The sequence below is a fragment of the Manis pentadactyla genome, chromosome 14, assembly GCF_030020395.1.
Source record: "Manis pentadactyla isolate mManPen7 chromosome 14, mManPen7.hap1, whole genome shotgun sequence".
Lineage (NCBI taxonomy): Eukaryota > Metazoa > Chordata > Mammalia > Pholidota > Manidae > Manis > Manis pentadactyla.
This window is the reverse complement of record NC_080032.1, coordinates 52950743-52965851: the sequence shown is the minus strand read 5'-3', so window position 1 is coordinate 52965851 and position 15109 is coordinate 52950743. Positions and strand designations below refer to the sequence as shown.

At 38.2% G+C, this 15109-nt stretch overlaps 1 protein-coding gene across 1 annotated transcript; it reads right to left on the bottom strand.

The window, feature by feature from the left end:
* Positions 1-528: 528 nt before the first annotated feature.
* LOC130680617 (serine protease inhibitor Kazal-type 6-like) lies at positions 529-14525 on the bottom strand. The gene is made up of 4 exons (XM_057491521.1): positions 14394-14525; positions 11550-11572; positions 3693-3808; positions 529-750 (listed from the first exon to the last, which is right to left on the bottom strand). The coding sequence occupies exons 1-4, from the start codon at positions 14449-14451 to the stop codon at positions 705-707; spliced, it is 243 nt and encodes an 80-aa protein (XP_057347504.1). The 5' UTR covers positions 14452-14525; the 3' UTR covers positions 529-704.
* Positions 14526-15109: the final 584 nt, after the last annotated feature.

The window sequence follows — 15109 nt, the reverse complement described above, 5'->3', positions numbered from 1 at the left end:
TATTGAATAGTGATTATTTATTGAATGTTTATTCCCTCCTTTCTATCTGCTAGACCCTTTGATGTTGGTAGGAAGACATGTTATATAGTCCAAATCTACCATTCCACAGAAATGAGAAAACTATGGTCTAGAGAGGATAAATATTTTATATAAATATTTTATTTTTATACAAAATGTTTTTACATAAAATTTTTATATAAAAATGTTTTATTTTTATATAAAATAAAAGTAGTTCTTTCCTGAAATTGGGAAGAATGAATATCACATGATATAAGACTTAAACAGGGATGTCATAAAATAAGTAATATATGATCATGGTATTAAAAATCCTTCATTATCCACATGGAAATTCCAAGAATAAGAGAGGAGACAGAGTTTCCCAAGAGGGATTTTCTCAAGTCCCAGAGTGACTGCATGGTTGATTTAGATTAGAAAAAGGTCTTTTTATCCAAGTTTATGCTGGGTCAAGTATTCCATATCATATCTGTATGTTTTCTTGATCTCATAGTTTAAAAAACACAAGCAATACTTCAGAATTTACTTTATTGACAAGTGAATGAAGGGAAATATATACTGAACTGCCCAAGATCCAGAGTAGAAGATGTCTTTATAAATTTAAGAGATCTGCAAGAGAAAAGTAAAAGCAGAAAAATGAAAAGAAGGATGACGGAGATGGCAATTCACCACAAAACACGGGCTCTAATTCAGCATTTTCCATAATGCTTCAGGCTGATCTTCCCACCACTTTTCCTATAAAAGAGAAAGACAAAAATATGTTCATCACAGAAATTATGTATAGGTTTAGTTATGTCTTAGTCCATGTAATCATTAGATTCTACAGATACCTCTGGCAGAGGTTAATTAAATGCACTCAGAGGTGACACCTGGTCAAATTCCACAAAGCATGAATCTTAAACAGTTTTAATAAGGCTTAGACCTTTTGGTTTCAAATATTCATTTTCTGAGAGTAAATATTCATACAACTGGAAAAGGTAAAACTGACAGGAGAAATAATGGCAAAGAGACTTTAGTGTCATAGTTCTATCCCAATAGAAGATATAAGAAATTGAACTAAATATTCAGGCATTTGGCATTTTATAGCACACCATGTATTCAGTCCTTCTCAGTGATATGTCCATTAAATTAAATCTCATTTACCCCATTGTCCCTCTCATAGGAAAATAATGCTATTAATTAGATATGTTATACATGAATGTAGGCACATATTTATTATGTACTGATTCAATATTTATTAATTTCATTCAATGTGCTTGGCCATATTATTATTATTATTGATAGAGAGTTATATAATTTCTTTGCTCAGGAATTACGCAACAAAGGTTGAGGGAAATTAATCTAGTAGAAATTCTAAGATAAGAAAATGACAGTGGTGAAGAAGTGAAGTAACTTTTATCTGGGTTAAATAAGGGTTATAATTCTCTACTTTTACAGCAAAAAACAAATAATCCTAAAATTTGTATGGAACCCCAAAGGACCCTGAATAGCCACAGCAGTCTTAAGAGGAACAAAACTGGGTGATTTGCTCTTCTTAAAATGACACCTCCTAGTTTCAATCTATACTTTTGACCCACACTTAGATGGTCAATTAATCTATGACAAAGAGGCAAGAATATATCCTGGGGAAAAGATAGTCTATTTGATTAATGGTGTTGGGAAAACTGGACAGCTCCATGCAAAAGAATGAAACTGGACCACTTTTGTATACCACATAATAAAATGGATTAAAGACTTAAATGTAAGACCTGAAACCATAAAGGTGTCAAATTAAGACATTGATGGCCAGCTCAGCTCTTTGACATCAGCTTTAATAATTTTTTTTGGATATGTGTCTTTACGCAAGGGCAACAAAAACAAAAATAAACAATTGAGGCTACATTAAACTAGAAAGCTTTTGCACAGCAAAGGAAACCATCAGCAAAACAAAACAACCTACTGAATGGGAAGATACTTGTGAACAATGTATCTGATAAGGGGTTGATACCCAAAATATATAAAGAACTCATACAACTCAGCGACAACAAAACAATGAGTAAACAGTGGGTTGAGGACCTGAATGAGCACAGAGATGGTGAACAGGCACATGAAAAGGTGATCGATATCACTGGCCATCAGGGAAGTACAAGGCAAACCCACTGTGAGATACTGCATGCCTGTCAGAATGGCTGTTATTAAAATGACAAGGAATGACAAGTGTCGGCGAGGATGTGGGGGAAAGGGAATGCTCATGCCCTGCTGGGACTGTGAGCTGGTGCAGCCCCTGTGGGCATCACTATAGAGGCTCCTCAAAAATTAAAAATACCCTGTGATCCAGAAATGCCACTTCTAGGAAGTGGAATATTTAACGAAGAAAATGCAAACACTAATTTGAAAAAACATATGTACTCCCACATTTATTGCAGCATTATTTACAATAGCTAAGGGATGGAAGCAACTTAAGTGCGTTTGTGCGCGCACACACACACACACACACATGATGGAATATTACTAATCCATAAAAAAGAATGAAATCTTGGCATTTGCAATAACATGGATGGACCTAGCGGGTATTATGCTTAGTGAAATAAGTCAGACAGAGAAAGACAAATACCATGTTTCACTTACATGTTAAATCCAAAAATCAAAACAAACAAACAAACAAAACAAAACAGAAACAGACTCAGAGAACAAACTGGTGATTATAAGAGAGGTGTGGTTGGGGAATGGATGAACAGATTAAAGAGAGTAAAAGGTATAAACTTCTATTTATAAAATAAGTCCTGGGGATGTAATGTACAGCGTAGAAAATATAGACAATAGTATTTTAATTACATTGTTTTCATAATGTCTAAAAATATTGAGTCACTATCTTGTATACCTGAAACTAATATATTGTAAATCAATTATAATTCAGTAACAATAGGATTGATTGATTAAATACATTTTTATTAATTATAACCTATGTTCCATAGGAAGCTCCCAGTATGTTGGCTAAAATCTATAGCACCTGCTGTGTTCCTTAAAAGCATGTGAGTTCAATATAATTTGGCCCTTTATAAATCTCCCTAGTATACTATCACTAAAGTTTGAATAGTCCAGATAATAAAGGTAATCCTCTCCTCTATTCTTTGTTAAAAACCTCTTTTCATGAGACTAAAACAGGAAAGAATGGGAATTGATGTCTGTGCAACATATAATTTGGTATGAAATAAAGTGTCTGAAAATCTAGATAAAATAATATTTTTACTGATGATACATATTCTCCAAGTTTTTCACATTTCTGATTTCGATGCATTTTCAAACTTAACTGCATCTCTAAAAATTTCCTTCATCTTTTCCAAAGTTAATAATAATAAGAAAAACAAACATAATTGGATGAATATTATTAAAATTTTAAATTAGAAATAAATGGGAAAAAATCAGAAAATATATCAAAATTCTTAAAGATGTATAAATTTTTTTTAATTTCCAGGATTCATATCTATAATAACAAAGCAAATGATATATGTTTTCAAATAATTTAACATGTACTTTTTTAAAAACCATTTGTTTTTGATCCGTTTGCCTGAAGCTTATTTCTTCAGTCTCTATGGGTGTATGCACAGAACTTTCTAGAATATGACAAGGAAAGTGTCATAGTCTTGTTCTGGAAGGTTGTGCTAGCAAGGGACAGGGTTAGTGAGTGTGATAGTTACACCACCGCCTTACAGAAAGCACATCTGTTGCCATATGTCTGGCCATCAGAGCCGCAGTGGGTATTCAGTTCTTTAGTGCAGAACATGTTGGGGTCCTGGAACTCGCTACAGTCAACCTACCGAAGTGAGCATAGGGACATTGGCATTAGTGCATTCTGCCTGAGGGACTGCCCCTCAGAACAGAAGCAAAACTTCTCGAAATAGAAAATAGCTTCCTGTATCTGCTTGACTAGAACTTATTAAACATAACTGAAACTTTTCCGTTGAGACACTGGAAACCTACTTCTGCAGGTTTTGTATTCAGAGGAGTTAATGAAGCATGGCAGGTGCTATCTGTAGCAGATACTTTGTAAGGAATAAGGCAAATTCTATCTATAGACATGTATATCCATCTGCTCCAGCACTGAATTGTTCCAACTGAGAGTAGTGTTTGTTCTTTAGATGACATTTGTTCCGGGTTTTTGTTTGTTTTGTTTTTTAGTGTATATTATTAGTGTAATACCAACAGCACTCGTTCTGCATTCTCCAAGATAGGGATGGTCAGTGCAAGGGCATCCCAGATGTTACCTGATGGCTTGTTAGTTTCCCTGTGGTGGCTACATCCCTTTATTATCTCACCAAAACAGAATTCAAATGTCTTTTTATTAACTTACTGCCTCAGAGTCTGTAGAATTTAAACTCTCTGCCTACCACATAACCCAGGAATGGCCACCTAAGCTGCTGTATTAGGTAGGGTTGTGAGGTTGCATCTAGCCTTGCTGGGAACACATGCTTTGAGTAATAATTACCATCACAGGCTCTATAGCAGGAAGGCTACCATCTATGCTAATGATATAGCCCTACTAATACAGCATTCTCTCAGAGGTAGTCTTAAGAGCTTTATGTTTGGAGTTTTAAGTTTCTGTTCAGTTCAGTGTCAAATGAGTCAGTATTTGGTGTGCAAATGACATCTGAGCCATTTTATTCCAGGATACATGTAATATGCAATAGGTAGACCTGAACTCCTCCTGATGTTAGCTACATGGGATACAGTGACGTTTGAACATGAATAGAGAGACTGTCCCTTTACCCCTATTTTGGTTCCATTAAAATAATACCATCTTATATTTATCAATTGCGTCATAATACCCAAACTACTCTCTTATGGATTATTCACTCAATGGAGTCTCACATTAATCCTGAGATATACATTGAACAATCCTATATTAACCAGTTTACAAACGTGGCTTCTGATCCTCAGGAAAATAATGCCTTACCACTGCCACACAACCAGCAAGCAATTAGATCAGTGCTTAAACATAGTCCTTGTTGCTGATCCTATTTTACCTATTGCTTATTGCCTGTACCCTGATTACTGATTCAGAATTTCTAGCAAATCTGCTGTGGTTAATTTCCAACTCATCTTCATGGAGAGAAGTAAAGATCAACAGTCACTATGTACCCTTGACCACATTTGTAGTCGGGACACGTGGCTTTTATTAACATACCTTAGTAGGGAAGTGTACGGGCATAGGTTAAGAGGAATCATTTAAGATATCAGTAAGCTGTTGTATACTGGCTCTCTAAAAGTTTTCATGGGGAAATGCTCAGTCAGAGCCATCAGTTGACTTTCAAATATTATCACATAGATTTAAGCCACCTGAGACCATTCAATAGACATTTTTTTGAAATTTGGCAATCGTTTAGTATTGAGGTTAGAAAGTATAGTACAGATGTCTTCTTAGGGCATGATTGGTTAGAAGATGCTGGGCTTACAGTCCCACTTTGCAGTCCTACTTTCCCCACAGTTCTTAAAGACATCGGAATCCTCTCGTATTATTTCCAGGATAGTAATCTTCTTTTTAGGTCTCCAAATGGAAAAACAGTTAGATAATCTTTAGGGCAGTATAAACCATAGAACAATTTCTTCTCAATTTCTAATGTATTTTGTATTTAAGTCACTGGTGTACAAATTTACAGTTGTGTGTTTGAGTCCAGAAAGGACTGTACACCACAGAATCGTCATTGATATTTTCATTTATTCCACAGACAGCAGGTAACTATTATTTGGAAGATATGTTGCTGGGTAATGGTGATAGAAAGAGGAATTAGTTATAAACCCTATCTTGATAAGCTCACCATCTTATCTGCACTAAGGAAGCAGAGAAGAACATGGATAATTGTACATGATGTGTAATAAATGCCACAGCGGGACAAGCCCAGGCAATGTGGGAACTGAGAGAAAGGCATCTCGGTCAGATATATGTTGTCTCTACAGCCAGGTCAGTGCGGAAAAGAAAAAGGGAAGTCTCTTACATGAAAGAGACACCTCCTTAAGACACGTTTTCTTGGCAATCGGCCCTCTGATCTTGTGATCCAGCCTCTTTTGTCCTTTAAAAGCGGATACGAAAGTGGCACTTGGGGAAGGTGTTCTGTTTGAGAGCTTCTAGGCACCGCCTCCCTCCCCAAGCCCAGTTTGCCCCTTCCACTGCCCCCTGGGGATGAGACTAGGAAGAACAAAACGTTTCAATAAATAAAAACGAATCAATCAAATGACATATGCATATATTTCTTAGAACATAGATACGTTTCATGCTTTTAAATTGCTATAGTGGCCCTTGGTGATTCCTGAAGTAAGCTAAAGACTCATGTTTTAGAACTTGACCGCTATTTGTCATCAGCTCATTGTGTCATGGGCAAAGTACTCAACATCTGTGCCTCAATTTTCTTCACCAAAATTAAAACAAAACAAAACAGTTGCCATGCTTGTTTACCAATGTCGTTATAAGGATTAAATGTGGTCATACAAGAGTGGGAGAAAGTCTGTGTGGAATATTTGAAATAGCCCTAGACTAAGAGTGCAGGAAATAAGCTTCTGATTGTGGGCCTGCACGAAATGTAGCTTTCCATGGAAGGTATTTGTAACTCCTATGAAATGCTGAGTACCATCAGACACTAGAAGGTCTTTAATAGCTCTTCCAACTTTGATGGTCCAAGATGTAGCAGTGACTTCTTCCAGTGTGGTGGCTTGAATAAAGCTAAGACCTTAGGTCTTCGACTGGGTGGAGAAATAGCAAGTACTGCCCAAATGCTCCTTCCTTTTTATCTAGAGAACCCTCTTTACTCACTGTGTGCATGGGGACAGAAAACGGCCACTGAGAGCGCCAGAGGTTAGGAAGGTGAGTGGAGCCTTGCAGAAGTGACCAGGGTGAGGCAGGGGACTATCAGGGTTGGGACTAGAAAGAGAGCTCAGCTGACTACAGTTTCTGAGTGTTATGCGCTTCCTCCCCCGAAATTTCCTCTCCTCTTTTACATTTTTATTTAAGCTCCTTTAAATAGAATCCAAACAATTGGCTTCTCAGTAGAAGTCAAGATAAATCTAGATGTAGGGTGATAGTAGGATTCTTTTATCTCCTTTACCATTTCCTCTATGAGACATTTAAGAGACTCAGGAGAGCTGGAACCCACTCCCCCACCCCTGCTGCAGACTATTTAAAATGCCCTAATGCTCTGCAATGTTGGGAGACTGACTTGGGTTTGAATTTTGCTTCTCCCACTTATTAGCTGCATTACCGTGTGCAAACACGTCTCAGCTCTGAGTTTAAATTTATTCATCTTTAACGGGAAGCTGGCAACACCTATCATCTATGGTTATTGTAATGATAAGTCCTTTGGAAGCTGTAAAGTTTCAAGTATTGTGCAAGATTGCTGTTACACTAGCAATGTAAAATGTATCACATTCTAGAATTTTTTGGATCCCATTATTCCTTACCCTATTTTAGCGAGTTTTAAAAAAATATTTGATATTTAAAAAGAAAAAAACAAGCACCTCCATTTTTTAGTTGGGATGCCGGAGACTACTTGCAGGCCCTTGGGTGCCAGTGCTTAGTGTCAGTCTGACCTCTTGTGGTTCTTTGAAGCACTGTACCCTCTAAAATAGCCCGGATGGAGCGTAAGTCTTTACATCAGTCATCACCACTTAACTTGTCCGGAAAATGACCTTATATGGGCACTGACTCAGCTGAAGAATGGGGATCATTGATATTCTAGTCCAGCGTCTTAATTCTACAAATAAAGCCAATGAAAATTTGCGATCACACAGAAGCGCACACACACACACACACACACACACACACACACACACACATCCGGATTGTAGGATTTCATCTCTTTCCCTTTACTGAAAAATACTACCTTTGTGTTGAAACAGCTACTTTCTTGATCATACTAGTTTTCTTAACCCTTCCCTGACTTAGCTTCTAATTCCCCATTTTTACACCCTTTCCATGCCACTAAAACTTATGTAAGAGATGGCACCTCTCAGGATACACCTATAGGCTCTTGGCTATGTATAAAATGTGCATGATTTTTTAAAAGATAACCTGCTGCTCTCGATCAGTCCAGCCTCTTTGAAACTCTTTCCTGATTTCTGCAATATGCCTATATCCTGATGTCCGACTATTTCTTCTCTATCCCATTCATCGCCTTTTCTATTTTCCTCCCGAGTATTCATTTTGTTCATTTTCAAGAAAATTGTATATAATTGATTGTTTTTCTAAGAATATGCTTTCCCAGATGATAGTGATGAGTTCTAGACTCTTGTTGTTCTTGAATCCTCATCAAAATCTCAAACCTAATTCCTAATTGTCACAAATACACAGTACACCTTTACTCAACGATCTGATTCACATTTACTACTTCTCTGTGTCCAAAATGCAACTCTTTATCATTCCCTCCAAACTAGTTTTACATTCCAATTTTTTAAGTTTTTCTTAATAGTGCCATTCTTCAGATTCCTCAACCTACCCTCAGATTAAATATTACCATTTCTTTCCCCTTGCAAGTGTTTCCTTTCATGTATTTCTTTATTTCAAGTCTTCTTCAACAATTCCAAATTTACCACCTATACCCACCCTCGACTTCCCTGGTCTGAGCCAATGCAAGAAATTCTGCCCCCTCTGCTTCCCTCCATCCAAGTTTCAAAATCCCTCCTACATGTGGAGACCAGTTATCTTATTTTAAACTACTGTTTTTATTATAGTACTTTGTTGCTTAAGAAGTGAGGATACTAAACACTACTGTATGCTTACTTAGAAAGTATACTGTCCTTTGCAGGCATGCACGGGGCTTCCGCTGCTCTCTAGCCGTACGTAGCCGGGGCTATGGATGCCCCATATGGAGGCAGGGGTCCTGAGGGGTTGACCACACAGCTTTATTGCTCTTGGCAAACTTGAGTCACTTAGGTCCCCCTGTTTTCCTATCTGTGGTTAGTTTGTATATGCTGGTTAACATCTCCAAACTGTATTTACAGATTCTGTCAGTATATTAATTTTACATGAATTCAAGCCAATTAGGAAAAATGGACAGCCCCATACATACTCAGGTCATGGGGCATTGTTTTACTAACTACTACAATTTACCATATCTTTATCTTATGATACAAATAAAAATAAACTGAGATATTCCAAAAATTATTATAAAAGAAATTGGATGCCAATTACGGTTTTTAAGAGGTTTGTGATGTTAATACCAATCTGGAATATTTATTTTAACAGCTCTTTAAAGGTATGGTCCCCAGACACACAGCCTGCTGAGGAGTTAGAAAAATAAAGGCCATGTAGTCAGTGGTTCCAAAAGATAAATTTATTTAGTTCAAAGGACGATTCTGACTCTGAGATTATGTCTTTTAAGCATTTTGGTGTAACACTGTAACTTACTTAATGAAGGCTGGTGATGGTAGATAGTAGTTTTATTTTTTAATTGCTATTATTATTTTGTTATTTTATATTTCTACTTGGCAAATTAAAGAGTTGGTAACATATTAGTTAGTCATTTACATTTACGGGAAAAATTTTATAGGACCATGAATTCCTAAAGTCCAGGAAGATGCTTTTTGTTTTGCATGAATAATTATTTTGAAAGAATGTGAACCTTTTAAACCTACAGTGTAGACTGCTGACTATAACCCTCCTTGAGATGCTTCAGTCATGGAGATGCGTTCTGGCACAAGAAGGACAGCCTGAGGGCTGGAGAGCTTTCCTCCTTTTGTCTCGTCTGATCAGCCGTGACCAAGGGTGCCCCCAATGTCAAGCTTCCTCTGCCCAGCTTTGGGGCTGCCACCCGCCTGCCAATCATGCAGAAGATGAATAGCAGCCTTGATACCATCTGCAAGGTGGCACCCTCCCTGCCCTTAGTGTTTGAGTGGAAAAGAGACAGCTGTCTTACCAAGGAAGGTTTGGTTCAATGGTCATTGAACTCAAACCTTCATTTTAGAGAAGCAGAAACAAGGGAAAGAAGGGCAGAGACACCCCTCGAATCACACAGCCTGTAAGTGTTCGAATGAGGACTCATCTTTGTTGTCCTTATATATCTGAGCACTCTAAAGTCAGTGCTTGCCTGCACTAGGTAATTATTAAGAATGAAGATTTGAAACTCCCCACCTGTGTGATTCTTATTCAGTAAGACTGGTAAATACATATTTAGTAGGCATCCCCAGTGATTCTAAAACAAGCAGTCTATAAGATGTACACTCATCTAAAAGAAGAGAATCAGTAATTAGTAGATTTTAAATGAACTTTAGAAAACACTAAAAATCTGGGAAACATATGTTAATGAGAAAACTGGGATTAAATTCCATGTGTTTTAAATGTATGTGCAATGGTCTTACCACTTTTTTACTCCCTAATGGGATATAAAATGTGTTGGCCAGATCTCATGTCCTTTCCCTGTTTGTTTTGACACTTTGACATAGACCATGCTATCATATATATTTAAACATAAGAAGAAATCAATATTAAGATGTACAATTGTATATACCAATACAAGCACCATGGATTAGACACATACAAGTGCACACACACACACACACACACACACACACACACACACACGCACACACACACTGGAGGCTAGTTGTACGGCATCAACCATTGTAAGATGCATCCCAATTTGCTAGATGCTAAAATGTGAAACAAAAAAGTCTTATGCAATGTAGCAGGTAAACTAGGGTTGGAAAATATTTTTCAACTTCTTTGCCTAAGCCAATCAGTTGGTAGTAGTGTCTAGAAACTTTTGATTCCAAGGGTTCTTGAGCACAGGGCTAAACAAGAACTGGTGCCATGGTCAGGTGGGAATGTTCACTATGGACACAGGCACAGGACAGGCAGAGCAAGTACTTGTTTGGGTTGCCTTTTGGACAGAACAAGAAAGATGGAAACAAGTTGCTGGATTAATTTGGAAAAAATTAGCCTGACAATGAAGATAACTTGTGCCTATTTCAATTCTTAAGCCAAATTATTTTTAAGCTTGAGTGAATATGTTTTTGTGTACTCAGTACAAAACCTTAAAGAAGGTTCTCTCTATGCTTGCCTTACTTCCAGAAAGGAAATAATTTCTGTGGTAGTAAGCATCCCCAGTCATCCTAAAGCAAGCAGCTTCTGTCCTTTATGAGCTGTTAATTAATAATCATTAAGTCATCCTCTCATAGTTTACCAAATCCTCCCACATAGTTTATGTAATTTAAATCTAATTCTATTATCCCTTATCTATACTTGTGGAAATTGTAGCTCAGAAAAGTTAAGTTGCCCAAGATCACACAGTGGAATCAGTGATACGTTACCAGAAATTCAACCTATTTTTATTAATATTCATTCTATTTTAACAACATCTGAAGATGGCCACTTAGGCGCTTATAAACCGAAAACAGTTATGCTCACAGAAAGATTATATTTGTAAAGTGTACTATTTCCACTGATTTTTGCACTTGTTTTGTTTGTTCATTGTTTTTGCTCAGTCACCCACCAAAAGACCTCTCTGGCCAGGGAATACCAGCCAAGCACCACCCAGGTCTGAAGAATAGATTTAAAAATATGCACTGACATGTCCTCCTTGACTGAAGACACCTGAAAACATAAAATCAGCACACTGTAATCTTTGAAATGTGAAAATAGTGGGATATGCAAAATTATGAAATCCCCAAGCATGGAATGATACTTGCTCTTTGTTCTTGACCATCTCAACAAGTCATGGCATGATTGTTCTGTTTGTTTATGCCTGCTTACTTCTTAGGGAGCAGTAGAAAATTGGAAAGTGATTTAAGAAGATGCACTGTGATGGGGTAATTTTTTTGGAGGTTGCTATGGGTGAGAGGAAATAGTTTAAAGATCTGGAGATAGATGTTGCGGTCCTGACCCAGTCACTGATTCGCTCGGGGAGCAATCTCCCCAGCTCTGCCCTCACTCTGGAGAAGCTGGGCTGGGAGAATTTCCTCTGGCTATGCCTGGGCTCACAGTGTTCCTCCCCAGAGCCTTTGTTACAGGCAACAGGGGAAGGGAATGAATTTGTTCTTTGAGTCCAAATTATTTTTCTGCCCTCTGTATTCAACCAGCTTTAAAGAGTTGGCCGAAATATAGACTGGTAAGGACAAATTCGTTCTCTTTTCTGTGACTCATTTCTCCTGCTACCTCTCTCTGATTTCCTGAAAGAGAGCAGAAGTTCATAAATACAGTCTTGCTTCTCCCTTACACAGATGATTGTATATGTAACTTAATGAGCTTTGTGGTTTAAAATGCTGAACTCATAAAAAGTCTTAAGATTCAATCCTTGTAAGAGTTGCTGAATTTCAAATTCTGGCTATTCTGTGGAACCCCCGATGCCAGCACCACCTCCACATGGAAGCCCCATGCCACCATGGTGGGGGAAGGGGCTGGGTAGGCACCGCCCTGCTCTGGTGCCAGTGACTGTTTGTGACAGGAGAGCTGGAAACACCATGCAGGGCCTTCTCTGCTGAGGAGGACAAGGAGAGAGCAGGGCTCTTAACTCTGAAAAGCAGGTGGTGACCATCTACTGTGGTGCTTGTCAGCCTTATTGCACTAGTGTGCCTGGTTATTAAAAAAGCAAATTCTTAGGATATTTACTTGAGAATTCCATTATATAGGTCAAACAGGGCCTGGAAGTCAATGTTTTTATAACGACTTCAAGTGATTTTTATGCTCAGGGAAAATCACTGTTACAGTTTTCACCAATCCCCCCCTGTACACATCTTTGATCAGAAGAGGGGAGGTCTTACCTGACATGTCATTTGTAGACAACATCAAGGCAGAAGCAGGGCTAATACCCACAGTGCCTGAGCCCATGTAGTACTCTTTCTATTAACTTTAAAAGTGTCAATATTCATAGATATTGTTGAACCCTTACTCTGCCCCATCTACTATGTCAAGCACTTAGCATACATTTTCTCACTTAACTCCCCAGAAAGGGCTAGTTCGTTTATATTCCCATTTTACAGATGAGGAAAATGACACTCCGGAAGGCCATCACACTGCTGTAAAATGGGACTGAAATTCATTTCTTTTGAAGGCTCTTAGGCACTATGCCTCCCCAGATATGGGTATGTCTAGGAAGGATCCTGTTTTAGTGTATTTGGTATTAGCCAACCAGTCCCATTAAAAGATCACTTAGCTTTTGTGAAGAGAAGCAATAAGAGGATATCAGTTAATTTCTGGGACCGTCTTTGCAAGAAGATTTTAATATAGATCTATTTTTATGCATTCAGCAGTTGACTGAGCCACTCACCCAAGTTACCTGGCTTTAGTAGACAAACTCACTGCACAATGTCACAGAAATCCTTTATCCAGTCTTTTTTTTTTTCTCCACATTTCTAAGTGTATTTGTTTATGTAGATACGACAGCTCCCAGTGAACAATCTCACTGACAAATTGTTGTTTTTTACATGTTCAGCTACTTAAAATCTCTGATGGCAGCAAAATTCAACTACACTTGTCACAGAACATGATACCGCCTACCTGGGAAGTCCCAGGACTCAGTCTCATTTCTTGCCTCTTACAAATGAGAGACCAGGTCAGAGAGCCAAGCTTCCCTCGGGTTGATGCAGGCATTGGGGAGCAGGCAGGCCCAGGACCCTGGTTGAGAGCTCTAGCACAAGCTTTGGCCACTACGGCCGCACAGAATAATACAGGAGGGAAGAAGGAGACGCAGGGGACCTGCTCACTCACACGGTCCTGCGATGACAAACATCAGATTGAAGTGTAATTGTGTTTGAACACTGTGAATTGATATGCTATGTGATGGCCACTCATTCAAGTGACCAAAGATAGTCCCCTGCTTCAGGAAACTACTCCACCAGCAGCAGGTACAGTTCTGCATTTCGAGGTTCAATCACTTTTTCTGAAAGATTCTCTAATTGAGTTGCCTTTATATCCTTTGTTTCAATTTCAGTTATCTGAGGGCAGGAAATCTTTCCTTTGTCTTAAGAACTGAAACTAATATTTACAACAATTACCATCCTCCAGGCTAGTTCTGTGGTGCACCCATCATCTGTGATGTCTGGAAGACCTGGATTTGAATGCCAAATTCTACTTACTAGCTGAAAGTCCTCTGGCAGTTTTCTTAACTTCTTTGTGCCACAGTTTTCTTATATGTAGAATTTGGATTTGAATACCTTGCTGTGTATATTGGAGATAATGTATGCAACCCCTCAGTACAGACCTGGAATGTAGCATATGCTCAACAAAATGTTATTTTTATCATTATTATTATCACCATTTTTATCCTCACCATCATTATCATTATGATGATCTCTCAGAATTTGTGTTTTATATCAACATTGTTAGAATTTTGAAATATGGTAGACAAATACATACTTGTTATTTCCAGTTCAGTATAAATATTGGATTTTAATTTTAAGGAAAAAGAAAATCTCACCTGAGAGAAAGCAGAAAAGAGCCAGAGAGAGGAGCAGAGGGACACCTGATATTTTCATGGCGCCAGTTAGCTCGCTTGGACCAAGGCTGCCTCGTCCAGCTGTGATTCTCTGTCCAGACACTTCCCAGGACACTGAACCACACACTCAGACTCATATATAGACCTGACTGAGGGAGTTGAGATCTCCACCTTCTTCATAAAATCACATTCTAAAACCATATGCAAATCTATACACTTTAGGCATTTATTGGGACTTCTCACCAACTTAAAGAAATGTTTCATGTTCCCTGTCAACCTGAAAAATCGGGACAGTTATGTGAGTCGCACCTTAGATCTTAATAACAGAGGATGTCATTTTCCACCGGTAGTCTACATTTTCCTGACAACCAATATATCCTCCCTGCTCTTCCCTCTAAGGTTTCACTGTATTAAAGGGATGACTCACGGGCCCTAGTTGATGCCTGCCTCCTTCAGACAGGTCCTGTGTGTCTGCGGTCCAGATGAGTAAGCACAGTGGATGGAATCCTGGGCATAACTTGGATTTTCAGCATCCACATCATCCGAGGTGTACTTAAGAGAAGGAAGTATTCTACACTGTCATAGAACTGCATCAGAAAAAGCATTTTCTGGGCAGGAATCAGCTTGTACATTTTTTGAATCATTACTATAGTCAAATGCCAGTGATTTTCCATTTTTAAGTCAAAACAAAGAAGGGA

Coding starts and splice junctions, on each gene's coding strand:
- LOC130680617 (XM_057491521.1), bottom strand. CDS start 14,451: ATGAAAATATCAGGTGTCCCTCTGCTCCTCTCTCTGGCTCTTTTCTGC. Junction 11,573..14,393: donor TCTTTTCTGCTTTCTCTCAG/GTGAGATTTTCT, acceptor TTATGTTTTCAG/GTGTCTTCAGTCAAGGAGGA. Junction 3,809..11,549: donor TCTTCAGTCAAGGAGGACAT/GTCAGTGCATAT, acceptor TCACTTCGGTAG/GTTGACTGTAGCGAGTTCCA.